General features: G+C 42.0%; 1 protein-coding gene across 2 annotated transcripts in view; it reads left to right on the top strand.

Moving 5' to 3' along the window:
• gpr158a (G protein-coupled receptor 158a) overlaps positions 1 to 27,907 on the top strand; it is a 77,330-nt gene that overhangs the window by 19,551 nt on the left and 29,872 nt on the right. For both annotated transcript variants that reach the window (XM_048266697.1, XM_048266696.1), the window contains exons 3-4: positions 22,335 to 22,437; positions 25,108 to 25,343. In XM_048266697.1, coding sequence (XP_048122654.1) covers positions 22,335 to 22,437; positions 25,108 to 25,343 — 339 coding nt within the window. The remainder of the gene's footprint in view (positions 1 to 22,334; positions 22,438 to 25,107; positions 25,344 to 27,907) is intronic.

The following is a 27,907-nucleotide window of genomic DNA, read 5'->3' as shown; positions in this document are numbered from 1 at the left end:
ATCATCACTCACTAGTACTGTATGTGTGTGTGTGTGTGTGTATGAGAGAGAGAGAGAGAGAGAGAGAGAGAGAAAGAGAGTCTGTTTCTCTGTCTTTCTGTGTGTGTGTGTGTGTGTGTGTGTGTTTGTGTGTGTGTTTGTGCAAGCAGGAAGCATTCCCCACTGTGCTGCTTTAGCAAGCCTCTCCGCTCCCCTTCTTGTCTCCATCTCCCCGTGGAAGTGCCAGAGCTGGTATAATGTGATGGTTAAACAGGAGAAGGAGAAGACTGCGTGGGGATCATACAATTTGATTGTGGTTGATAGAGTGTAAAACCACTGACTTAAGCTCCTTGGTCTCATCAGGAGACATAGAATAAGAGAGATGAGAAGTGAAAAAGAGAATTATGTTGTGTTTCGTTGTTCTTGTTTAATTGTTTAGAGAGTCACACATTAGAGTTAGACTAGGATTTAACCTTACATGTATTTGTGTATGTTTGGACTGGTCAGACTCATTGAGATTGAATTGATTCCTTTCTTGCTTCCCCCGTTGATCTGCTGTGGTGTTGCTATAAATAGCCAGTGATAGGGAGGGGTGTGTTTTCAGACAGGGGAAGATAGAGTTTCAGACAGGAAGAGAATGAGCGAGAAAGAGAGAGAGAGGGAGAGAGCAGACAGAGACAGAGAGAATCTCAGACGAAGGAGAGAGAGATGGAGGGAGAGAAAATGACGAGGAAGAGACAGACAGAGACTTTAAGGCAAAAGAGACAGCCGTGAAATAAGTGAGGGAAGAATGAAGACAGAATCTGAAACAAGAGAGAGAAAGATTCAAGAACTGAGAGAAAGAGAGAGAGAGGGAGAAAGAGAAAGAAAGAGAGAGAGAGAGAGTCTGAGTAGAATTGAGATGCAGTCTGAGGGGGCAAATGAAGAAGCCAGATGCTATTCATACAGCATTTGTGAATGAATGTTTTTGGCTGTGGAGGAAGCGAAGGGCTGGCGTCCCGAGGCAGGCGACTCATGAATCAGCCTGATTTAGCCCCTGTGCACCGACTGCCGCCGTCAAACAAAATATATGACAATCAATTCTGCCACTGCCTCATGTTGCTTTGGGCCAGCTGCCTCATCCAGGAGTTGAAGCCATATTATTAGCATGATGAAGGACGACCGGAGAGAATGACCACCCTCCACTTCCTGAGTGGCTATGCATGAACAGCTGTCATACCACATGTGCTCAAGAGCATTTTGGTTTGATTTAGTTTGTTGTTTTACTGTTTTTCTTCCTTCCTTCATTTTCTTACCTTTTCATTTGCTTCCTTTTTGTGTTTATTAAGAGTGTTCCATACACAGATGGTGAATGACATCATTTTTTTTTTTTTTTTTTTTAAGGATCTAGTAACAGTGATCAGGTGATACCAGGGCTTAAAGTTCTCAGGGACTGTGCCAGATTTGAAATAAGATGATTTCATATTACAAGGATACAAGGATACAAGGAAGTTTATTGTCACATGCATATAGTTACTGGAAGTAAGAAATGCAGTGAAATTATGTCTGGTGTCAGCCTATTTGTGCATTAATGGGGGGGTAAAAGTGCAGTAGAAGAGGGGTTTAGTAGATTAAGTGGCAAGGGCTGCATAAAAAAGGTGGGGGAGGATTGGGATTGGGTGGGGGGCACCAACAAGGAGCACCCAAGAGCATTATATATGACCTCACCACCTGACATTTCTGATCATTTCAAGCACAGAAATGTCGCTTGCTTTATAAGCCCTGTGATAGCCTGCCTAAAGATAGCCAACATCCGTTAGGTGTAGAACACAGCACAATGCCTGTGATCCATGCAGTAACTATGACGTGGAAACAATGGAAGCTCATCATGGAGTACATTCAATATTTGAGCTGGCTGTGTGTCCTTCCTTCAGTCTGTCTCTCCGCCTCTCTCTTTCTCAGCACTGGACGTCTCATCTGTCCATCCCTCTCCTGCTCCAATGAGGGGCCGGAGGTCTGTGCCATGGGCCGGTCCCTGGCTCCAAGTGTGACAGTGCAGCATAATGATGATGGATATCCCCATCAATTAGCCTAGCTCTCTTCTGGCCTCTGAAGCCTCACACACTCTGGATTGTAGGAGCAGGACAAATGATCCCTGTTGAAGAAGCTGGCCAGATGCAGAGGTGGACATCCCGGGTTCAGAAAGTAAAAGTCCTGCCAAATATTTGATCCAAACATTTAGTAAACCAGCTCATCCTAATTAGCCGCCAGGTAGATCTGATAATTAGTGATATCACCTGTGTTAAGTGCACAGGTAGAAAGAATACTGTATATGGCAGGACTTTCTGGAACCGGGATGTCTGCAGATAAGGCAATAATCAAACGGACTGGATGAGCAGAGCAGAGCCTGTCTTAAGGGACAGACTCACTCTGATTAGCCTTTATGTTATGTTAACTAATATATGTTAACTAAAGTAGAATATAGCCCCCTGGAAGAAGCGAGCTGGCTTATTGAATTAGAAGTTAGATAGTTCCTTGCTACTTTTGACAATACAGAGTCATATTTGATATAGCAGCTGTAAGAGCAACCCTTCAGTCAGCTAGTTTGAGGCCTCAAGGAAGCTATCAAAAATATAGAAATATGCTTGTCGTAATCGTCCCCCATGGAATTGGCTCATTCACTCCCTCACTCTCCCCCTCAAGCTGGTGTGTGTGGTGAGCGTTCTGGCGCATAATGCCTGCCGTGTCATGGCCTTCCCTGTGAAGTGCTTTGAGTGTCGAGAAAAGCTCTATATAAATGTAACGTGTTGTTGTGCCATAGCAAGCACACTCTCATACACTCATGCATGGCCATGTGGCAGAGATGAGGTTCACGGAACGCCAGAACCAAAATGGGTGTTTCAATCAGCAGGTTTTTGAAACACAGTTGTGTTGTTCAGTTCATTGAGGGCAGGTTGAAGATCAGCAGGTGACATTGGCCTTTACCTTCCCAGCAGGCTGTGATCGTGTCACGTCTCTGCTGCTTTCTTCAGTCCGTCGTGATGTTAAATTAATGAGCAGGATTAAAATGGTTGTCATGAGCAAACATGGTTGCCCTCTCTCAGGGAGACACCCTCACCCTCCCTCTCTTGCTCTCTCGCTGTCTTCTTACACACTCACACACACACACACACATACACACACACATACAGTACATACACAGACATGTACACACACATACACACACACTCCCTTTCTCTCTCTCTCTCTCTCTCTCTCTCTCTCTCTCTCTCTCTCTCTCTCTCTCTCTAACACACACACACCTCTTACCTCTTCTTACACGCACAACAGACACAGTATCTCTCACACAAACACCCTCCCACTGTTGCAGTCACACATCCATCTCTCCCTCTGGTGCACCGAGTTTCTCACCTTCTCTTCTCTTTTTCCTTTTTTGTCTCTCTTCCCTATTTCTGCTGCTTGTGATGGTGTCTGGCTGTAATAGCATCAGACAGGGCACTGCTCACTGGCTCTCTCTCTCTCTCCCTCCCTCTCTCTCTCTGTGTGTGTGTGTGTGAGTGTGTGTGTGTGTGTGTGTGTGTGTGTGTGTGTATTGTGTATTTGTGTATGTGTGTGTGTGTGTGAGCGAGACAGAGAGAGAAAGGAAGATAGAGAGAGAAAAAATAGAAAGCAGCTGGTATTATTCAAATGAGTGTCAACCTAACACGGTACAATCGCCTAACGCCGTTTGAATGTGCTGGCATCCGTTTGAGGGCCCACCCAAAGGGAGGCGGCATCTTGCTCTTTGCTGTGTCTCCAAAGGGAGACGGCCGGCCTGCTGAGAAAATTAGCTCACAATCGCTCCAATTACCACAGTGCAAAACATCTGTCACTTTCGCAGCTCAAGTGCCACAATCTCAGGGAAAAAACAGCACTTAGTTAGTAGACATGATGAGCATTGGTGCAGAGACTTTCTAAAGAAAGGCAAAACTTGGCATATCACATATTTTATATAATTTGTTGGCCTTTATTCAACTCTGCAATGCACTCCTCAGTAGTAGCATTGCTATGGCAATTGTGCACATTTCCAATCTTGTAAAAGTGATAGGCAAAATCATCTCCCTTTGAATTATAGTGAGGCTATTGAAGATTCACAACTCTAATAACATTGGTCTCTCCCTCTCTTTGTCATTCCATCTCTCTCTCTCTCTCTGTCTATTCCCTCTGTTCTTGCCTAATTTAACCCCTGCTGGTGAGCAAAGGGGAGAAGGGAAGTGAGGCTGTGGCCCTCCTGGTTTAGCTACTCTAATGTCATCTGAGGAAAAGCTGCTTAGTTCTTGTTATCTCCTCAGATGATGTTTAACAATGTTTAACAAGATTAATAATTAATAGTGCAAACCAGTGGCTGTGAATGAGTTTGGGCCCCTCTGGGAATCTGTCATAGCAGCAGAATTAGATAAGATGACTTGTGAACAATAGGAACGGGTTAGAATTTATGGCCAATAATGTATGTGTCTTTTCTCTCTCTCTCTCTCTCTCTCTCTCTCTCTCTCACACACCCACACTCACACACACACTCACACTCATACACACACACACACACACACACACACACACACACATACATACATATATACCCATACATTCATTATGCATCCTCAAAGGTCAGATACATTCAATCCATTTCTTCTCCCACTCCAGAGCACTCTTGTTCACACACACAAATACACACACACACACACACACACACACACACACTAGAAACATACAGGAAATAGAGAACATCATTTGAAAGACAATGCAGCTCCTACTGAGCACCAAACAACTTTGAAAAGCAGAATGTGAGACATGGATGATAACCAAACCCCCGCCGAGGCTCGCATTAGACTGCTGAGTCACCCAAAGTCCTGTCACAACACTTCAGAGAGACAACTAATCTGCCAGGATTCCCTGCAGGAGTCAGCTTACATGTTGCAGTGGGTCTCTTCCTGAAGCATCTCACGCCAGTAGTCATGAGCATGCAGAAGCACTCACTGAACATTGAACACACTAGCCAGACAGATAGGAGCTGGATCTGGGCCAAATATAGGTCCAGTCAGGGCCAGACCAGGGCCAGCTTGGTAACAGATTCACCTGCTAACTGGGCATTGAAACAGGAGAGTAAGAGTGCAAAAGTAAAAGTTCAGCAGTCTTCTATACAACCTGCATCCATTATGAGAACTGACTGCATTGATAATGTAGCACTCGTGGCAGAATATTCACAGCTCTAAACGCTAGCATGAGAGAATAAAGGTCACAATGGGTGGGCAACTCTATGATTTTAACCTGTATGAACTCATTTTCATAATTCACAATGCATTCATGAATGTCTTTTGTGATTTGTCAGGGATGTCATGTCTCCAAGTCAGAGAGGGTGCTGCTCAAGAAGCCTTGCGTTGGGTTCAGACAGCAGGCTTCAGGCTCTGTTGGGACGGCACAGGGCTGTTCCTGTTGGAGCGTCCCTCCCGCAGACAGCGGCTCCCCCCTGATCCCAGAACAGATCTGAGCCGTATCCGCTCCAAAATGTCCTGCTCCCTGGGATATCAGACCCATTAGACTTTTAAGTAGTGAAGCACTTCAGGCGGGAACATCATTTCTGATTACCACGGCCGAGGCTTTCAAGTTCAGATATCCTGATGTATAAAATATGCTCCATCCCCCTGTCTGAAGTGGTTCCACCTGCCATGTCAAAGCAAGCTGTCACTTCCACTGACACCAGGACGCATTGACTGACAGTTGTGTATGATCTTAGCAAGGACGATGAGAAGTCTGATGAGATGTGATCTGAAAAAGCACGTATCGAAGCAGCTTAGCTCTCAGCTATTAAATATCAGCTTTAGCCAGGAAGACACAATGAGACGTAATGTCTCATAGAACAAAACAAGCCTTAATAAACAACTAGAAAATGTAATTTCGAGGAAATGACCAGTGCATGAAAATATAAACATACTGTATATTAACATAAAATGCCAAACAAATTTTTATTTGGAAACAGTTCTATGAGACATTACGTCTCATTTATTTGAAGTGTTTTTGATGAAATCCAATATGGCGTAAGGTCCAATATGGTGGAAAATGACATCATGGGGTGCGTTGAGTTCGGCTTCATCCAAGGATTCCAAATATACCTCAATGTGTACGGCTGAAACGTTAACCGCATAGATGTAATGCAAAATTTGACACAATGGTGGCGCTAGAGCACTTGACATGAAACTTAGTGAAATTAATCATATTACTGCACCGAATCAATGTGCCAAGTTTCCCAACTTTTTACTGTATGGTTCAATGGCAAATGAGCGTTTTGTTATAAGAATAAGAAAACGTAGAATCACTGTGGGTTGCCTCGCAGCTTCGCTGCTTGGCCCCCAATAATAATAATAAGAAGAAGAAGACTTCGGATAACAGAACATTGCATTTTCATGCACTGTAATAAAGGCTTTCCATTACTATAATTTCATATGAGACGATATATTACGAGACGAGGATATTACCTTGTATCTGTACACAGACATCACATGTTGTCTAGACATATCATACTCATTGTGATGAGATTCAATTGTTCTTCAGGCTACATTGTATTAAAAATGACAATAACATTATGCTCTAATATGCCCTGTATGAAAAGTCTTTGTAGGTCTTTTTTGAGTGGGGATATGACCTTTGTCTACCAACCCATTGATGCAGCAGTTTGCATCAAGTCTTGGAGGCGTTTCCCTGGTACCTGCTCAATAGATTAGTGGGATTTTGTTTCCATCCTGCAATGGCAAAATGAAGTATACATCTGAAACAGTTTGTTAATTAAAAGTAGAGGGAAGAGTGCTGTGCTGAGTGGAGGCTGAATTTTAAGTAACATCAGAGATGCATTTCTCTTCCAAGACAGCCTCCCCATGTGTGTGTGTTTGGTTTATTTAACCACTGCAAATATGACAGAGACCTGGTGGGTGAATGGATGGAGTTGCTCTCCCATTACACAGAGTGCAGGCTGGGCTCACTAGAGCTAGCTTCGCTAGCGGCGGTCATATAGGGATTGTCAAAGTTTTTTTGTTTTGTTTTTTTTTCCCGTCATCTACTTCCTGAAATTTTGGTCAACGATACCCGGGGCACCGAAACACCGGGGCACATGAAATTTGGTGGGTATGTAGCCCCACTAGACTTTTACGGAAAAAATTTGTTTGGTCCCTGGGGGCCACTTCCCCACTGCGCTGGGCCCCCCGAAACCCCAAAAATGCAGTTTTTCCTAAATAACTACCTGAACCGTGGCACCGAGGATGAAGACATTTTTATGGTATGTTGGTCTCAAGGGCCCACATCAACCTAGCCCATAGTCACTCATTTGTGATTTTCACCCCCCCCGGTAAAAAATGAAAATGCAATCATTCTTTAATCGCTTTCATGCTTTAATCGCCCCTCTCTTCAGTTAAGATGTTCAGAACTGCACCAAATTTTATGGGGGTATGCCAAGTAGAATTGCATCCATGGGGCGGGGGTCTAAAAAATTAAGTTATGTATACATTTAGTGGCCTGTAGATGGTGGTGCACACATACACACGCACACACACTAACAGGCACGCACATACCATCAGTATCGGCAATTACAACGGCCGATTACAAATTCAGTAGGATTAAAGGAAAACTAAATCATTTAAATTTAAATTTCATAATAATTTGGCTGCATTTCCAGTATTGGCGTCACGTAGTCGTTTGTCCACCAGATGGCGCATCGTTGCAGTGAGACGTAATTTTGTTGGAAGTTAATCTAAAGTGGGTTGGAAAGACACTACGCTTCCTACAAGGACAATATTGTAGTTTACCGCAGAGAACGTCTAATAAGGGTAGAATGATTTCTGCATGACGTGTAATTCCCATTTCTTCTTGAAGCCGAAATAAATCTGAGAATGTTTATCGGACATGCTTGGTTTTTACTGCAGGTAGGCTACGTTAATCTTAAGTTATATCAATAGCCTAGAGTAGGCCTAGGTAAAATAATGTTACCGTTAGCATTGGTTGAGTGATGGAGGCCAATTTGATTATTGATGTATTTGTAGAAAACCATAAATGCGGTTATAGGCTACCAAGCAAATTGATAACAGCACTAATGGCATCTTTCGACTGTCATCTCATTTGCTTATGACCATAACCTAGGCTAATAACAGGAGCTAAGTGAGTTAGCCACAACACATTCGCTATGTGATGGTTTTCTAATGGAAAATATATAGGCTACCTGAAAAATAACCTGTCTATGATGCATCCTAAACACCGGGCTGGGACATTTAGCTCAAAGTCTCAAAAAGCATCCGAGTCAACGTTCATTTCCAAACACCCATATAGGCTACTTCAATCCTCTATTTTCAAAGGTGATTCAAGTAAGGAAGAGCATGGCTCAAAGTAAAGTAACTAGGACTGAAACTACATAAATTCGTCAAAGTGAATAATTTGTGTCAACTCGCCGCAATGTAGATTTATTAACGCACCCGTGATCTACATTTCCATTTAAACCAAATGTTTTAGAGCGCACATTGAGAGATGTATCCAGGGCAGGGCTGTACCTACACATATTTGTTGCACGTGATACAAAAATCATTCTTTGCGATGGATGATTTAGTACCAACATTACACCGGTCCAATACAGTTTTGCCTATGGCTATACCGTGAGACTGAGACGTTGTTTGTTCGAAGTGCATGTTTAGGGTGTGAGAGGGGAGTCGATGTGCTTTGATTTCAGCTTGGTAGTAGTAGCAAAGATCCTTGATTACTAGCGCTCCGCTTTAACCCTCTCTGGTAGTAGTCTGTGATTAAAAACACGTGTGTGAAGTATCCAAACAGTGATAACGCTTTCATTATGGCTGCTTTAGCCACAGACCTTGAGCTACTTTACAGTGGGTAGGGTTCCATTTAGAAGTGTCGCTTTCCGTGATTCACACAGCTGTTTGAAATGTATTACTACTGATATGCAAAACTATTAACTTTTCGCCAAGAGGTGGCAGCTTAAGTCCGCTTGATACTGTAAGCCATTGGTTCCCAAAGGAGATTTTATTTGGGTCGCCAGCATAGCCTAGTGACAATTTATGTTGTGTAATAGGCCTAGCATAGGGCCTACCTTATACAGGGTATCTGCACATTTTCCAAGTGCAAATTTAAAGACTTTTAAGACCTTTTCAAGACATCTAAATGGAAAAATGAAGACTATACCACGGCAAAAAGATACATACGACAACTTAAAACTGTTTTATGCAATAGTTTTTTTTTCCTACTAATTCCCCCACCCCATTTTGGATGTCTACAGAAGTTACCACATATATTTTAGTGAAAGAAAAATAATTGTGTGTGAATTACCTTCACAGCTATAAATGCCCAATTTTAGGGTCTGGGCTGGTTGCTTTTGAAGCTGGCTGTACATATCTGGTTGTGCTTACTGGCTGAGGCTGACTGTTCTTCACCTGTGTCTGTAGTAGCCTAGGCTACTTGCCAAAGACATATGCACTGGACTGGATTCTCTTCAATATTTTTTTCAAAGTTAGACTAAGCTATTTAAATATTTGAATAGGCCTACTTTATATAATTTACTATGTGCATATTGTCCCATATGCAACACAGCAAATTAAAGTTAATCCACGACTTTACATTTTGCATACCAGTTGTATCTAAACCAACCAAAGCTTGACTGAAACATTGTAAAACCATTGACTTGTTTTAAATTAATTCAGGGTCCTCCTCGGATCCTGCTGAAACTGCTGGTTTCATCTCAAGCATGCACGTATTATGAACGCACGTAGCCAGTCGCCGACATTCAAAAAAAAAAAAAATGCAGCTATATTTCACAACTTTTGCGAAGTAGGCCTACTGGGAAAGGCTAGCAAGCAAGCTGCTGACAGATATTACAGGTATTATAACTTAGACAGATATTTTCTTCCCTAGGCTAGGCCAGCAACACATACACTGGAAAGATGCAAACAGATCAACTTAATATGTACAGTATTTCCTCTTGATTGCGAAAACGTTTGTTTTCTTTTTCTGTCAGTCCGTGGTTCCTTCCTTCGCAGCAAATTATCAGACGAGTGACAGAAGCACTGCACATAATTTGACCAGCAGTCTTGGCGTCCATAGTTTGTGAAACCATGATGCCCAGCGCAACTCCAAAAAGGAAAAATGAGCATCCGGCTTGAGGCTGCGCCGGACAGGGCTTTTAAAATCCATAGGCTATGTCCTGCCTAAATTCAGTAAGTTAGGCAACGTTAGGGGAAGGTTTCTAAAGTTTGCAACGGTTAGGGAACGTTAGGGGAAGGTTCTCTAAAGGTTGCAACCTTTAGATAACGTTAGGGGAACAATTCAGGTAACGTTTTATATAACCAAGAACTAACGTTCCCGGAACATTCAGCAAACTTTCCATGGGAACCAAAACTCAAAACTTACTCAAAAACTAACCTTTGGGGAACGTTTGGGAACCAAAAACGAACGTTCCTGAAACCAAAAACTATGGTTCCCAGAAGTTGTTACCTGGGTGGCCACCCTATCGCTAACTGGCTTACCAACTCTTTCTCCCGCTCATTCTACCACTCCGCGTAGGCTACCTGCATTATCTCTCAGGCCTTGGCTACACCTAACCTAAAACGTCAGGCATATTTGTACATATTATTACCGTTTTCACACCTTTAACCACACCCGTGAAAAACATCTTCACTCTGCAACCACTACACTTCCTCCAGTAGCCTTATAGACACTTATACAATTGTGTTTTAAATACACGAAAAATCGAATGGAGACATTTCACTCGCTCTCTTGCACTCGCTCACTCGCTGGCGGTCCCATTCGCAAATTTAATACCTCCCTTTCAAAAATTAAAGACATCCCAGGCAATTTAAGACTTTTTTAGGCCTTAAAAACCAAAAGTTGTATTTAAGACTTTTAACGACTTTTTAAGGATCCACGGGAACCCTGTTATATAGCTTATGTTAACAGTCACGGTTTTGTCATAACTCCCTCTATGCATTTTTGCATTTAGAATAGCTCTGAAACCGGGGGCGAACACGTCGCAGGGGGTGCGCCAGTGCGTGGATATCTCAATCGCAAAATTAAACAATATTTCTATCGGGCGCCTACCATGGACTAGGCTGGGTGAACTTAGCCTGATCTGCCGGCGATTCCTTTTCGATTTCTTAAAAGATTGAGCTTGGTCTGGCGAAAGCCAGACTAACCATGGACCTCATAGTTGCAAAATGCAAGGGAACATGAATTAGCATATTATTTGCACAAACAATAACGGACAGTAGCTCTTCAACTTGGCCCGTTAAAATGTGTATGAACAGTCTAGCAACGCATTTCATGAAGGCCCTTTTGGACATGTCAGTTATTTGCACCACTGGGTAAAACGGCATTTTGTTTTAGACTACTGGTATTTAATTTTTGCATTGACAATAAAACTGAATATCATATGAACTAGATGACTAAACTTATGCATATGTAGAAGAAGAAACATTCACAAAAATCCATGACATGACCTCTCTTCTTGATAGCTGTTGAAAACTGCATGGAACTGACAGGGATTGTTTTGTTTAATAATAAATAAATAAATAGATTATGCTGCTACCTTCTGCTTTTCCCAAATACAATGTAGCCTACAGGTGTACCTTTCATCAGTCCAGTTGCAATGGATGGACTGTGATGAACTGCCCTACTTGTGATTGTTTAGATATTTTAAAGGTTATCAATGCTACAAATTTTTTGGCAAGTGCTACAAATCTATTCACCTTTGCAGCGCCAGTAGGCTACTTTGTGTGTGGCCCGCAAACACACATTCCAAACAAGCATACACAAAAGTTTCAAGAGTGGGGGATGGAGTAGAAGATGGAGACAAATTCATTAATATGATTTATTTTCACGGAATGGATGTACAAAAGTAAGCACACTCAACTTAAGCGTTTGTCACTCTATGATGTTACTTTTGTGCTTTGAGAAGAAATTATCCTGTTAGCCATAATAGCTTTACTGCTTTTTTGAAAGACATTTAATTAAGGGGTTACTTCTCTTTTTACTATGTTTATATTTATGTTCTTCACTAAGACTCCCCTCTGCCACTTTCTTGCCAAGTGCTGTTGTTAACCGTGTGTGTGTGTGTGTGTCTGTGTCTGTATCTCTCTCTGTATCCGTGGCTGTGTGTGTCTGTGTCTGTATCTGTGTGTGTGTGTGTGTGTGTGTGTGTGTGTGTGTGTGTGTGTGTGTGTGTGTTTGGTGTTTGTTTGTTTGTTTGTTGTCTCAGCATCCCTCTCAATGCTGAGTATTGCACTCAGAGCCTGAGGGTGTGTCTACCAATACAGTTTTACCCCTCACTTTCCCTTATTTCCTCCTGCCAGGCACTGTGTGTGTCAGCTATGTGTGGTTGCATACACTGTATGTCTGTAATTTTATGTGTGTTAGAGAACTCATGGAGTTTTTTGTGCATGGATCAGCTTTTTGTGTATATGTCTGAGAAAGAGAGAGAGAGAGAGAGAGAGAAAGAGAGAGGGCTTGTGTAACTGTAAGAGAATTATGTTATGTGAATTTATGTGTGTGTGTGTGTGTCTGCGTGTCTGTGTGTGTTAGTTAGTGTGTCGGCATGTGTGAATTTAATGAGCGGCAGGCAGGATGTGTGCTTCAGCACCAAACTGCTATATTTGGTTAAACCTACTGAGGCTCATGGCTCCACTCCCCCTCCAGTCTCACAAAGTCAGTCACACACATACACACACACACACACACACACACACACAACCAAAAAGAAACAAAACATAATATGGTTTAGTGCCTTATTTCCCCTGAGTTTCTACCACCCGTTATGAGTTGCTCTATCTATATTACTGTATCTATCTATCTAGCTATCTATCTAGCCATCTACTGGATAGATAGATAGATAGATAGATAGATAGATAGATAGATAGATAGATAGATAGATACTTTATTGATCCCCATGGGGAAATTCAAGGGTCTCAGTAGCATACAGACATCACACACAACATGCACTTACAGCAGAAATGGTAAACATAAGTATAAGTATAAACATATAACTAAACTGTTATATGTAGAAGTATGTAGACAGTAGAAGATAAGAAGGATAAGAAACTGTATCTATCTATCTACTGTATCTAACTATCTACTCTATCCATCTATCTGCTGTATCTATCTATCTATCTATCTATCTATCTATCTATCTATCTATCTACCTCCATCCATCCATCCATCCATCCATCCATCCACCCACCCACCCACTCACCATTGTCTGACCCATACATATAGAAACCCCATGTGAAGCTTTTACTGTAAGCTCCTGTTCTTCCTGTGTAGGCTATCATAGTCAGAGCTACAAATGTAGAACTAACATAGATCTACATTACAAGTATCAGACCTGCAAACAGGCAATCTAACTGATATGAAAGATATAGAGCCACTTGTGATGCAGAGGAAGAGAGGGAGGGGGAAAATTTAAAGAGCGAGAGAGAGAAGGAGATGAGATGTTACTGAGAAGGAAAGAGGATGAGGAGAAGAAGTGAGAGAGGAAAAGAGAGGAGAGGGAGGAGAGGGAAGGATAGCAAGAGAGGAGTGGGAAATATGTAGAGAGGAGGCTTATGGTGAGATATGACAGGGAAGAGGTGGGAGGGAGTGAGAGAAATGAGAGAGGGTGAGAGAGGAGGATTAGTGAGAAGAGAGATGGATAGGAGGTGAGAGAGGAAGGACAGAGTGAGAGTAAAGGAAGTGAGTAAGAGAGGGGAGAGGAAGCAACTAGTGAGAGTGTTGGGAAGAAGAGAGAGAAACTTGTCCAGTTATGTAATCAGACTGGTATTCTTAGGCATTGTGTGTGTGTGTGTGTGTGTGTGTGTGTGTGTGTGTGTGTGTATGCATGTATGCATGTATATGCACATGGATATGCATATGCATATGCAATGGTGTAGTCTAGTTAGCTGTAGTGGGTATACTGTGATCAACCCCAAATGTTACTGTAATATGCATCCTTGGGTATACTGAGATGGTGATGCTTTTTAAGTGGGTATATTGCGTAGTCCTGCATATCATGTTTGTTGAGGTCCCTGTTCTCTCAATAGTGTGCCTGTTTGCCGGAACAGTAAACAGCACGTCAGCTAATACATTGCAATGGCAATTACCATGTCAACAGCCCAGTGAGTGACAGCTGCCACCGCTGGGATTTCAGTATGTTCAGGGTGCTGGTCAATGCTCTGCACAGTCTGTAGTCTATTAGGCTTCAGTGCTGTTTTATAATTCATAATACAAACTGCAATCGATACTGCTGTCAGCACAGATGACATCTTAATGCACCTTTATAAGACTCAACACCAGTCTAGCTGGAAGGAGTAGATTGATGCTGTGTTGCTCAGGAACACAGACGCAACCAAACCACACCTGAAGAGAGGACACACTCACACACACACAAACACACACACACACACACACATGCAGGCACACTCACTGTTCAAATTTCTATGTAGTCTCTGGCTTGACTCCCTGTGAGACCCCTCACCTCTATAAAGCTGCACACTACATCAACACTAGTATCTTCACAGGGTTTTAGGTAGTCAGGGCTTGGGCAGTTTGGCAGAAGTCTTTTGTTTTTGTTTTTTGGAGGGGTGAGGGAGTGACATTGCCTGCCGGGGTAAAATGAGACTGGAGAAGGTCCAGGGTGGTGCACCACACCAGATGGACATCCTCGCAACACAAGGCCACCCCTGGCTCGACCTTCGCTTGAAAAATGTCACCAACTGCCATTCTGGAGATAGGGCACAGAGAGCTCAAGTATAAGAGAGACACAAAAGGGTCCCTAGAGAAGATCAGCTGTTTGTGTGTGTGTGTGTGTGTGTATGGGGGAGAGAGAGAGTGTGTGTGTGTGTTGGGGTGTGTGTTTGTGCGTTGAGGGCATGCTGTGTCGTGTCAGAGCTTGTAGCTTTGTTGTGAGAGGTCGGGAGGGTTCACCAGGCCACTCATGGCCTTTAAAGATTCATGGATCCTGGAGGGAGAAAGCAAGCGACTCAGTGCTTAGAGGGGTCACTAGGGGACGGAGAGTTACACCAGCCAGGGGGTTTCTTTGTCCTTATTCAGGAGATGAGCTCAGTTCTTAGACAGTTATTTCCTAGTTTACCCGTTATTTCCTAGTTTTTTTAAGAATTTTATTTTAAAGATTTTCTGTATTACAGTCACAAAGGGAGTATGAACACCAAACAGACAGGACGAAATAAGACAAAACAAAACATAAACTGCCACCTCATATAAAGTATTCCACTGTGTATCTACTGTATGCAATCCAGTCCAAAAACTGAAAAGAATGTCCACAGGTCTTGAAGATTCAGTTCCATGGTGTTGAGGAGAAGTGAGGTCAAAGAAGGCCCAATAATAAGCCAGCCCAAATTTAACTCCTCCCACAAAATTTGGGGTTTGGAAATTCGGTCTTGACTTGCTCCATTGACAAGCCTCTATGAAAACTTCAGAATCATGCGGACCAATCGAATCGTCCAGGGGGGCTTTACAGTAATACAATGATGGACAGACAAGCAACAGTGCCTATTCATTCGTTTGACCTGAGCACGCTTTGGTTGAATTTATTTACAGCAAAAGCTTGTCACTAGAGATGCTACACGCTATCGTGTCTGTTGTACAAGATATTGACGATGCAATAACTTTAAAAACATGAGCAGAAAACAGCGATTAAGGCATTTGTCGAGAAGAAGGGTGTTCTGACTGTTTTCTGCAGGTCTCACAGAAGGCTATTTCATTGCTCTAATTGGTTAGGTCTATGCAATTGTGTGCCATATGTCTGTATCATACCATACAGGTCCCAAAGCTTAGATTCCAGACTCAAATTCTATTCAGAATTTTGAGTATGGTTGCGTCAGGCTACCGTAAATGCTTTTTTTGCATGGATAACAACTAGTTTCAATAAGACATATTAAGCAATTGTTGAGAGAATTGCTTTAAAACTGTTAAAACTGTTACCATGTTGTTAGTTGCTTTGGTTAAAAATGTGTCAGCCAAATGTAATGTAATGTAATGTAAAGTGGTGGGATGCAATGAAATGAGTATTTGTAAGCCTATTGGATGTTATCGTTTTTTAGCCGCTTTGTTGCATTTCTGAAATAATCATAAACAATTGCACAACAGTAAGTGCATTTCTTAAAACAATTTCTTCAATCTCCACGACACAGTGGTTTACTTGCAAAAGGACATAACTTGTTCAAAATGCTTAGTTTATCTCTTCAAAGAAAATATTTATGCTAGAATAAAACGTTCTTGTGTCACTGTTATGAACAAGATGCTGAAAATGCTTTGCCATGTTGTCAATATAACAGTTAACTCTGTAAGCATTTTCTGACAAAAATGCACATGGTTGCAGTTTTTTCTGTTAGTCATACAGTATATCAATTTCGACAGTAAAAAATTACACATTACTGTATGTAGGAGATCAGACAGGAATACTGTTTATCTCAATTGTCGACTCTGACATCACACTTTCAAAATAATTAATACACAGGCCTAAACAGAAGCACAACATGTCACATTTTATTTGCTAAAGGGTTTACAAAACATTTAAAACATGCAACAAAATATTTTCAATATGAGTTTCAGCCTTAATTTTTACTATGTGTACACCATTTCTTGTTACTTTACATAGTTATTGCAGGTTTTAAAAGACAACTAAGCATAGCAGAGCATGAATTGTATTCATTCCTTTCAAGATGTAACTGTACTGTGTCTTACTATGACATGTAAGACCTTCAGTAAGCACCTAGACAAGACAAATTCATACATTGAACTTCAACTTATGAATTTTTAATTGAAATTGAAGAGCCTGGACTTGTCAACTTTTCTACTGCCTTCACCAAAATGTACCAAAAAGCAACCTAAATGTATCAAAAAGCAACCAAAATGTACCAAAAAGCAACCTAAATGTATCAAAAAGCAACACAGAAACAATTGCATGGAGGTGCAAACGTATTTGCTGTTTCTTCAAAGAAATGAGAAGTTATGCTTTAATTACTGTATGTATGATGGGGAGGTTGAACAAGTAGGTTTGAGAATTTCATTTTAAATTCTGACATGAGAAATGCACCAAAGCGACTATGAAATACTGTTATATAAACAGTTATTGTATATCAGAGAGTGTTTCAAAGAAGTATGCAGGTAGCAGTATTTTGCCAGTGTGTGTGTGTGTCAGAATAGTGCAGATTTATTCTCTAAACCCACTTCAGACTTCAGAAACAGGCCGCTCCCCTCCTCAGACAGATCCCCTAAGAGTGCCTGTCTGGCAGCAGTCTGCCTGCTGGCCCCTAAATGGAGATGCCTCACTTTCACTGCCACACACACACACACACACCCATAGGTTATCCTGTTCCTCTATCTCTCTCTCTCTCTCTCTCTCTCTCTTCATATACTATATACAGTGTATATATATATATATATATATATATATATATATATATATCAGGGTTTCCGTTGTCCGGTAATTACCGGACAATGGCCGGGAAAAAAATGAAATGCCCGACAAAATTAAATCTCTCCGGTCAAATTGTCCGATTGAAATTGGCTAATAATCCCGTCCCCTAACGCAATCTGAATTTGAGAATAAGCCTTAATATGTAAGCCTATATTATACGTCCTCTAGCTGTGTTTTTAAATGAACAGGCTCTACCGTTTGAAAAGTAAGCTATTAAACAACACTCATAGCCTATGCTGCATTTCAAATAGTAAGCGCACGCGGCTTAAAACGTCCATGTTAAACAACAAACAAATGAGTGAGGCGGTTCAAACATGGCCAGGCCCAGGCAGACTAGCCTTAAAAGCTTTTTCAGAGGCCAGACGCGATGGATGATGATAAATTGGTAATGTCTGAAGCCTCAGATCTCCGGTCAACTCCACCACCACCAGATAAAAAGCAGAAGTGTCGGGCGGATCCATCGGAATCAGTGACATTGGAAGTGGAGTTGCGGGGGGTGCGGCCGTTCCAAGACACTGTCATTCTCTGTGTACACTGGACATGCAAAGTGTTCTTTACCCAAAGCATACAGTAGGCCTATGCGTTCTCTGTCTATGATCTGCAGGGTTAGGGCCTCCTCGACGAGGAGACTGCTGGTCCGCGGCAGGGCCGTTTAAAGGAATTTGGGGGCCCCAAGCAAAATGGACATGAAGGCCCCCACCCACCGCACGCAAAGCCTACAGGAACCACAGCATAGCCATACAGTTTAAATTCACCCACACTTTATATAAATAAAAAATGTTGACAGTGCAAATACTGCTGTTGCATATATATGCTGTGCATTAGTTTTGAACATTTTGAACATTTGCAAAAACACCACCGTACCATAAAATCCAATGTCAGCTTCTTCCTCATGAATGGAGGATGAAGTTGATGGTGTACCTGGGAAAATAATTGAAATTTGACCATTTCACTGTTAGCATATTGGAAAGGGTCATTAACAGCTCAGCGAGAGAAATTCATCATCAGTGGAGGTATCCTTAGGAAGAGCCTGAGGGCTGAGAAATTTAAGCAAAGCACCTTGAGGGAGAAAGAAAAGACATGTTAGCATTTCCATATTTTGATATTTAGAAGGGATGCAGCTGCTTTCACAACTACCAATGCTTACTGTAAAAACATCCCAAGCTAATGTTATACATTGACCCAGGCCTACTTGTATCTTAACATAGCATTTAAGCATTCTGCTGTTTGAGAATTAGACAGACGCCCCCCGTGCTTTAAAGACAGTAAACAGCTGGCGTGCATGAATACTGCTAGACATGAATGTTCCAGTCTGCTTTGATGCATCGAAACCTATTACAAAGCTATATGTTATGTCATTAAATACGATAAACAGTGATTCTGGAACAGATCTGCGTCTTCCTTATCCCGTTAATAAACATATTACACAGTATGTAACCATATTCCGTCCGTTCGGAAAAAAACAAGTTGCGCTAACTGTTCTAGTTTGTTACAAGCAGCATGGGCCATCAGGCAGGTAGTTAACATAAAAAATGTTTTTGCTAGGCTAGCCTTCCTGGTGCGACATTACACCAGGGATGATAGGATATTTGACCGGCATATCATCAAAATGTCAGGAAAAAGAAACCTCATTGTTTTCTAGCGGAAACTCTGATATATATATATATATATATATATATATATATATATACTGTATATATATGTGTGTGTGTGTGTATATATGTGTATGATGCTGTAATGATACAGTATAGTGATACAGTATGTGTACACATACTGTATCACTACAGCATCATACTGTATATCTTGGACTTCAAAGTTTGTGAACCTCAATGTGAACCTCAAACAGAAGTTTTGTGACCCAGATGATGTTTAAAGCATGTTTTTAGTACTTAAAAAAGAGAGAGAGATGGAAATAAAGATATACAGGGAGATGTAGAGAGAGAGAGAGAGAGAGAGAGAGAGAGAGACTTTATATTCCAGTTGCAGGACAGTTAATGCATCTCCTTTGATTTTACAAATGCTCTTGGTTTTGATCTAGATTTAATTATGTGGGTTTGTAAGAGCCTTGCAGACTTACAGAGAGAAATACGACTTCTAGTGTGTGTGTGTGTGTGTGTGTGTGTGTGTGTGCGTGTGTGTGTGTGTGTGTATTCCTCATGTTAGCTCTCTGAATGAGGGTGGTGGAATCAAAGGGACTAGGTTAAGAATTAGCCGAGTCTGGACGCAGGAAAGTCATTACTTCATTAATTACACTCATCTCTTGCCCGACTTTTTTCAGGACACTACACACTGCTCATTGATTGGACGAGTACTCCTTAGTTCGTTGTCTCTGACTGTAGTTAATGTCATCCTTTTTAATCACTCTGGTCAGCCATTTCTTTCATGTACTGGTGTGTGTGTCTCTGAGTGTGTGTGTGTGTGTGTGTTCATGGATGTATTGCATGTTTTGGAGGTAAAGTTATGTTGCAGCTTTATATAAAAAGGGTTAAATGATCTCCGAGTGGTCATGGGAAATGACAAAAAAGGCTTGAGGAATGTAGCCATTATGCTGAGGAATTGGGCTCTCTTTTTTCAAACTTACTCCAGCCTGTGCTTTTGAGGTTATAAATGGGTGTCCCTTAGGGTGCATCATCCGCCTCACTTTTTGAAAAAAATTTGAAAATCAATCTGTCCCTAGAATAATTTTGTTCCATTAAAGGTGCCATGTGTAAGAATTGAGGTAAAAATATCCAAAAAATGAGCCACACGCATCAAAAGAATGAGGGCGATGATGTCATTAAAAAAATGACAAGGTATAGTGCTGCAGAGATATCAACCTGAATTAGCATGCTAACTTACTAGCCACAGCCCGACAGGTGTCATAATACCAGTTTCGGCCATGGGAGGCGGTATGCGGGCAACATAACCGCCAGCCAAACTGCAATACACATGTCTCGGTTGTTACTCTAGGGTAGACCAACTAACTTTCTGAAGGTATACTGCCCCCATCTTTTATGGAATGTGGAGTATGAATTGATTTTTTGCCGGACATTACACATGGCACCTTTAGCCAAATAAAACTTCCATGAGAAATTTTATGGAATTCTATTGATGTTTAGGTGGCCCACCCTGCCTCTGAAGTTTCCAACTAAAGACGTCCATAAAGCTAGGCTGTAAATATCCTTTTTTCTTAAATAATGCCAAAAATAATGGGTCTGTAGCCCTATAATGTCAATGGAAGTTGAATATAAATATGAACTTTTCGCATCATTTGGTGTCTCTATCTTGTGTCTCTATCTTTATTACTTCCTGAGATATGGCAGTAGTGTACATTTTCAGGGAAGATGCAATAAAAATTGCCTTTGCCAGGCATTTTCAATAAACAACATGAAAGTAAACTATCAATAAAAACTTGATGTCATGGGTTTTGTCAGTACCAAATTTGAAGGCTGGAAAACAATATATGTGGTCAGCTAATACCTTATCGAATGAACCAAATGAGGCCTGGCGGTCATTTTTCATAGACTCCAGAAAACAAGTCCTCCTTGTTCTTCACCAAGCTTTCAGCGTTCTCTGGCCACAGAGACAAAGTCTTGTCAGTTTTTCTCCATCTTCTGAAGTTTCTCCAGTGTAGATGGGCTGGTTCGTCGTTTTAGTGGGATAGCTCAGAGTTTGGCATTTTCATCCAAATCAATGCCATTCATGCCATTTGGGGGCAGCCGTGGCCTACTGGTTAGGGCTTTGGGCTTGAACCGAAGGGTGCCCACATCCACGGCTGCCCACATCCACGGCTGAAGTGCCCTTGAGCAAGGCACCTAACCCCTCACTGCTCCCCCCGAAGCCGCCAGCAGGCAGCTCACTGCGCCGGGATTAGTGTGTGCTTCTCCTCACTGTGTGTTCACTGTGTGCGGAGTGTGTTTCACTAACTCACGGATTGGGATAAATGCAGAGACCAAATTTCCCTCACGGGATCAAAAGAGTATATATACTTCTACTTAAAAGTTTGATGATTTTTTCACAGGCTTTTCTTTCTGATATCAAAGGAATGTTGGCCTTTTTATAAAAGCTGGACACCTGGGACAGTACGATATTTGCTGATTCCCACTTTGTCCTGTTTTCTGATGAACCATCCGAAAGATACCACACAAAGCAACTGAGAACTTGGCGACAGTTTGGAAGACGGGATCCAGTGATAATCGAGTCATCCTGAACAAGGCCACTGCCCAAACCAAATATCCAAGACGATTGTCTTATAGACAGAGTACATTTTGAAGACTGTGGATTGGCATTACTAATACACTCTCCACTAGAAGCCATGTTGCAAGAAAGTTCATGTAATCCTGTGTGATACAACTACTACTCTACACTAAACAAAATAGTCCCACGCATGTAGCCTATATCTGATTTGGAATTATAAGATGTAAGACAAGTGTTACAATACAAATTAAGGTGTTTTTCATCAAAAAAAATAGAAAAAAAAAAAACGTTTTTCTGAGAAAAATCACCAAAATATGTATGACAACATAAAGAAACCCAATGTTTATCCAATGAGCTGTGTGCTTTATGCCATTAATACAGTTATTGATCAAATAACTACTGGCTAAAAAACCTGTCAGGCAGACCAAGGTGATTTCCTAAATTTGGCAACAATTTCGACCATTCATAAAGGTTGATGGTGGGCCACCTAAATATTATCCAATTTACTTCAAAATTTACCAGGAATGTTTTTTCTCTTATTGGAACATAATAAGCATATAGGGACAGATTAATTTGCATATATGTCAAGGCGGATGATGCACCCTAGTGTCCCTGTTTTCTTTCACACGTGTCCATATTCAGCGGTTGACAATTACTGACAGCTTCTCTCTCTATATATATATATATATCACTCTCTCCCTCTGTCCCCTTGTAGTGTCGGCCCATCCCTGGCCACGGATTCGTCTTGGACAAGTACAAGTGTCACTGCAAGCAGGGCTTCTACCACCCAAACCGAGTGTCTGTCAATGGCTATGAAAGTAAGTATTGTTCATTGTTCTTCTTCTTGGAAATACAACTGAGTCCACTTCAGGTCCTGCAGCAGGTTTGTGGCCAAGTGCAACAACATTAAGGCTATGGGACAGATGCCCACTGAACACATGACATTCTTAAATATATATATATAGATACATATTCTTATATAAATTGTAACTGTTTATATATATTCAAATACATGTAAATTCAAATTGTATAATTAATTACAGAACATCTTAGTAATTCTGATCATTGCCCCTGCTGACGGTTTAGAACATGTTTCACAAGTAAAGGGTTGCACCATTTTGCTCCGTGATTTGGAGCACCAGCTTATGACATACAGTGCCCACTTGGTACTGCCCCGACCCCTGACCCCCACGCCCCAGCTAACAGGAGCCAGGATGAGGTATCCTTGGGACCAATCCCTTGGTGCTCAGTGGGGACACAAAGGACACCTGTCTGCACAGGCAAGCTGAGCCAGCTCTCGTGCACAGCACCGGAATAAACCCTGAGGATCTGGCTACCTGTGCCATCAGAGCACACTGTGTGTGTGTGTGTGTGTGTGTGTGTGTGTGTGTGTGTGTGTCTGTATGTGTGTATATGTGTGCGTCTGTATGTACATGTATCAATGTGTGTTTGTTTCCCTGTGCATTGCTTCCACACTGGCAGAGAAAACAGAGCTGGGCTGAGGCTCTCATCCGGGCCCTCCTCCGCCCCACTCCTCCTCTCCTCTCCTCTCCTCTCCTCTCCCCCCTCTCCCCTCCTCCTTTCTTCTCCTCTCCCCTCCTCCTCTCCTCTCCCCTCCCCCTTTCCTCTCCTCTCTGCTCCTGCTGGCCATGCTGTGCTCCTTCCTCCCTGCCTTAATTACACAGGATGGAGATCAGGGACAACCTGCCCTTATTTATTACTCTTTATCTAACCATGGAACTCCTCTCTCTTTCTCTCTCTCTCTCTCTCTCTCTCTCTCTTTGATCTTGTAACTTCCCCTTTACCTCTGCAGCTTCACTCATCTCTTTGTGTGTCACTTTCTGTATCCCGTCACATTTTAACTTCCTTCTCACCTTTTCTTCCTTTATCTCTCTTATCTCTCTCTTCTTATATATATCCTTCTTTATCTTTGCTGACCCTTCCTCTTGTCCTGACCTATTTCCTCATACGCTCTCTTCTCTTCTTGCCTCTCCCCACCCCCTCTCCTCCCATCCCTCTCTTTTCCCACCCTCCTCCTTACCTTCCCCCTCCCTTCATCCCTCTCTCCCTCCTGAGCAGAGGTCATGCAAATGGGAGCTTCTAAAACACAGGCCTACATCCCAACATCGTGTGTATTAGCGGTCAGTTACTCTGATAATGGTCCATTAAGGTTCTTACTGTAATTGTGGCAGAAACCACCATGTACTGATTCTACTAAACAATAAATTTTAAATAGTGGTCTGCTGTTAACGCCTCGAAATAACTCACCGAATTTGCAGCACTTTTGTGGGTTGTCGTCCCCCCCCCCCCAACACACACACAGACACACACAGACACACACACACAAACACGCACACACCACAATATTCCCAGGTTTGTCCTTGTAAAAATGACTCATCGTGGTATTTGTGTGTGTGTGTGTGTGTGTGTGTGTGTGTGTGGATCTGCGTGCGTCCATGCAGCAGTGTGTGTGACGTGTCCTCTCATGTGTCGTCACCTGTGGAGTCTCACATTGGTCATTATCCTCTCACTTTATGCTGTCTCTTATGCTGCCACACAGTGTGCCCTCTCCTGTGAACTCAAACTAATAGACAAATACACACACACACACACATACACAAACACACACACACACACACACGCAAAGACTCATAGTGGCTCACACTACAGCACAAACACACACACACAAACAGACACACACCCAGACACACACCCAGGTGGGTTTCTCTCCCATGCTGACCCTCCCCTGTTCCATGGACCATGACTACTGTGCATGAATGCGGTGCGGCTCCATGCGGGGAGGGCGCGTCCAGTCACAGACTCAGGGGTGGAACTGGCCATGAGCCTGTCCACTGTGCCCTGCAGTCTGCCACGCACCCATCGGCGCACCAGACAAACGCGTCGGCTCTAATTGCCCGGTAATGGCATTTCCTGCTCCCTGCTGCAATGCCAGTTGGGATAGCATTAAGCATCCCAAAGCTGCTGAGGACAGAAGTAAAAGGGAAATGAAATATGCTGTGTCAGAGACATCAGCTCCCTGAGTACAGAGGGTGCAAAGTGATGCGCGCATGGGTGGCTGAGTGAAACGTCAAAAGGAGCTGACCGAATGGCACTTTCTTTCACTGCGTATGTACCTCACTCTGCTCAGTGCACACACACATACACACACATGGACATGCATACATTGATACAGTGGTTTCTTATAGTATGTTATGTATATGTCCTTACGAGTCACATGGAATTTCATGTCCCGTGTTTCATGTCCTCTTGTTCACAGTGAGTTTGCACTGTTTGGAACTACTTCTCTTGACAATGTCCTTCAGTTTGACCTTCATGCATTTGAATCATGTTCCGTACTATGAAAAAAAAGTGTACTAAAAGTGTACTAAAACATCTGAGCAAGCAAATATGTGTGTGTGTCTGCGTGCGTGCGTGTGTGCGTGTGTGTGTGTGTGTTTGTGTGTGTGTGTGTGTGTGTGTTTCTTTAGGGAATGGGCATATGGGCACAGGTCTGGTGGGAGGGTCTTACAATGATGATGACACCTCTGAAGACTCCGCACACTGCAGGCCCTGTCAGGAAGGATGCGCCTACTGCAAAGATGACACGCCCTGCGTCGCCCATGGTGACAGCTACCTGCGCCTGGCTGTCTTGTCCTTCCAGGGCTTGTGCATGCTGGGAGATTTCATCAGCATGATACTGGTCTACCACTTCCGCAGAAACAAGGTAATACCCTTGTGTGTGTGTGTGTGTGTGTGTGTGTGTGTGTGTGTGTGTGTGTGTGTGTGTGTGTGTGTGTGTGTGTGTGTTGAGAGGTGAGAGAGAAGTTATTATTTGTTTATTCAGGATTTTAGTCCAATTATAATTTGTCTTTGAGTGCTAATTCATTCAAATTTGCAGTTGAAATTTGGAGACAAACTGACTTCTAATATTATATTTATTAGATTCTTGGGAAGTTTTCTATTTATTAGAGACTGACTTAGTGAGTAAATACCAACTGTACTGATTTCACAACTGATTGATTTCATTGCTCCCATAAAATCTCTTTATTTGAGCGACTGGTAATGAGTGTGGGTAACCCAACAGAGATATACGCACCAGTGGCTTTCAAACAGATGGGAAACTATCACCATGCACACACACACACACACACACACACACACACACACACACACACACACACACAGTCGTAAATGTAACATCGGCTACCATTTTAGCAGCTGATTAAAAGTGGAGCAGGAATTAATGGGCCACTAATGGGAATCTGGGAGGCTAACAGGATTTTGATGGCCAAACATCAGTCACACAACACCATCATTGCAATTACATGTACTACAATAGTCTCACCAAAGCTATCAGGGAGAGTGCATTCCTATAAAGACAATGACTAGAGACAATTAGATGACATGGAGATGAGAGGTCAAGAGAGGACAGAGGAGAGGAAGAAGAAGGAAAGTTAGACACTAAGACAAAGATAAGATACTAATGCACAGATTATATTCACAAGTTAGACATAGTTTTATAGACTTACATATTATAATTTGATATTGCTGCTGGGGGAAAACATTACAATGTATGCTGTCAAGATGGTTATGATATTCATATTTCCTCTCTCTCTCTCTGTCTCTCTGTGTGTCTTTCTCTGTCTAACTTTCTATTCAGTGAGTGAGTGCACACACACACAGACACACACACACACACACACACACACACACACACACACACACCCTGCTCTGAACACTCGGCAGTCGCTGAGGTTCTCTTTGGTGTGCTCATGTCACGCCGTGTCTCCTGTTTAATTCTGCACCCAGGGCTCCTCTCCAGTCTGTAAATTAATTGGATTCATTAAGAGCTTTTCTCCTCATCTCCAGAAATCTGAGGATTAAGACTGAGATTGACAGTCTCTACCTATCACACACACACACACACACACACACACACACACACACACACACATACACACACACATACACACACACACAGAATCAGCAGAGACAGAGGGGTTGAGAGAGGGCGGTGTGATGTGACTGTTAAACCAAGTACTGTCCCTGTGGTGAAACTGCAGGCCACTCTGAAAATGTCGTCACACTTGAAACTTGAGTGGGTCCTCGTAGCCAACACTTGAAGATTTCCACAGTGATATCAAATATTAGCCTGAAAACCAGCCTGAATTCAATCCAAAATTTGAGGTTGGAAAATTCGCTCCGGCTTTGCTCCATTGACAAGCTTGTATGCCTGGCAGAGAACTGATCATACCATTAAAATGATCAGGGCAGGCTTTATACATTGATGAAAATGAACATCGATTAAGGAATTTGTTGAGAAGAAGGATGTTTTTGGCCATTCTCCCTACAGGATTCACGGTATAGGCTTTTCACTGATTGGTTAGGTCTATCAGATTGTGTGCAGATCATTTTCCCCTGTATAGGTTGAAAAAGTTGGGACGTTGTGTAAAATGCAAATAAAAACAGAATGTGATAATCTGCAAATCTCGTAAACCCATATTTAGCTACAAAAAGGACAAATGGACAAAATGTTGAAAATGAAAATTTTACTATTTCATGGAAAATATATGTTCATTTTGAATTTGATGCCAGCAACACATTTTAAAAAAAAGTTGGGACAGGGGTAACAAAATGCTTGAAAAAGTTGTATAATGATAAAGTGATAAAGGCAACAAAAGGAGGAAGATTTCACAACTAATTAGGTTAACGAATTATCCTTGAATTTCCCCTTGGGGATCAATAAAGTATCTATCTATCTATCTACAGTATCTATCTATATCTAACTGGCACCATAATTAGGTATAGAAAGAACAAAAGAGGCAGTCTCTCAGAAGTAAAGATGTGGAGGTATTCATCACTTCGTAAGCCTGTGTGGGCAAATGGTGAAACAAGAATAATGCTTCTTGACATGAAATTGCATACAATAATAATACATAGTATCATTAAAATATTCAAAGAATCCAAAGAAATCTTTGTAAACAAGGGACAGCGCTAAAAAGCAATATTGGATGGCTGTGGACTTTTGAACCTCAGATGGCACTGCATTAAAACAAGACCTGTTTTTTTTAAAGAAAATCATTGTATGGGCTCAGGAAAACTTCTGATAACCATTGTCTATTAGCACAGTTTGATACTCAATTCACAAATGCTATTGTAAACTTTATCATGTAGAAGAAGATATTGTATTTAGACATGATACAGAAATGCTGCCATCTTACCTGAGCCTGAGCTAATTTAAATGGACTGAGGTAAAGTGGAAAATGGTCCTGTGGTTAGACCAATCAA

The sequence above is a fragment of the Alosa alosa genome, chromosome 16 (genome assembly GCF_017589495.1).
Source record: "Alosa alosa isolate M-15738 ecotype Scorff River chromosome 16, AALO_Geno_1.1, whole genome shotgun sequence".
Classification (NCBI taxonomy): domain Eukaryota; kingdom Metazoa; phylum Chordata; class Actinopteri; order Clupeiformes; family Clupeidae; genus Alosa; species Alosa alosa.
The sequence above is the reverse complement of the archived record's forward strand: the minus strand, read 5'-3'. Positions and strand labels throughout refer to the sequence as shown.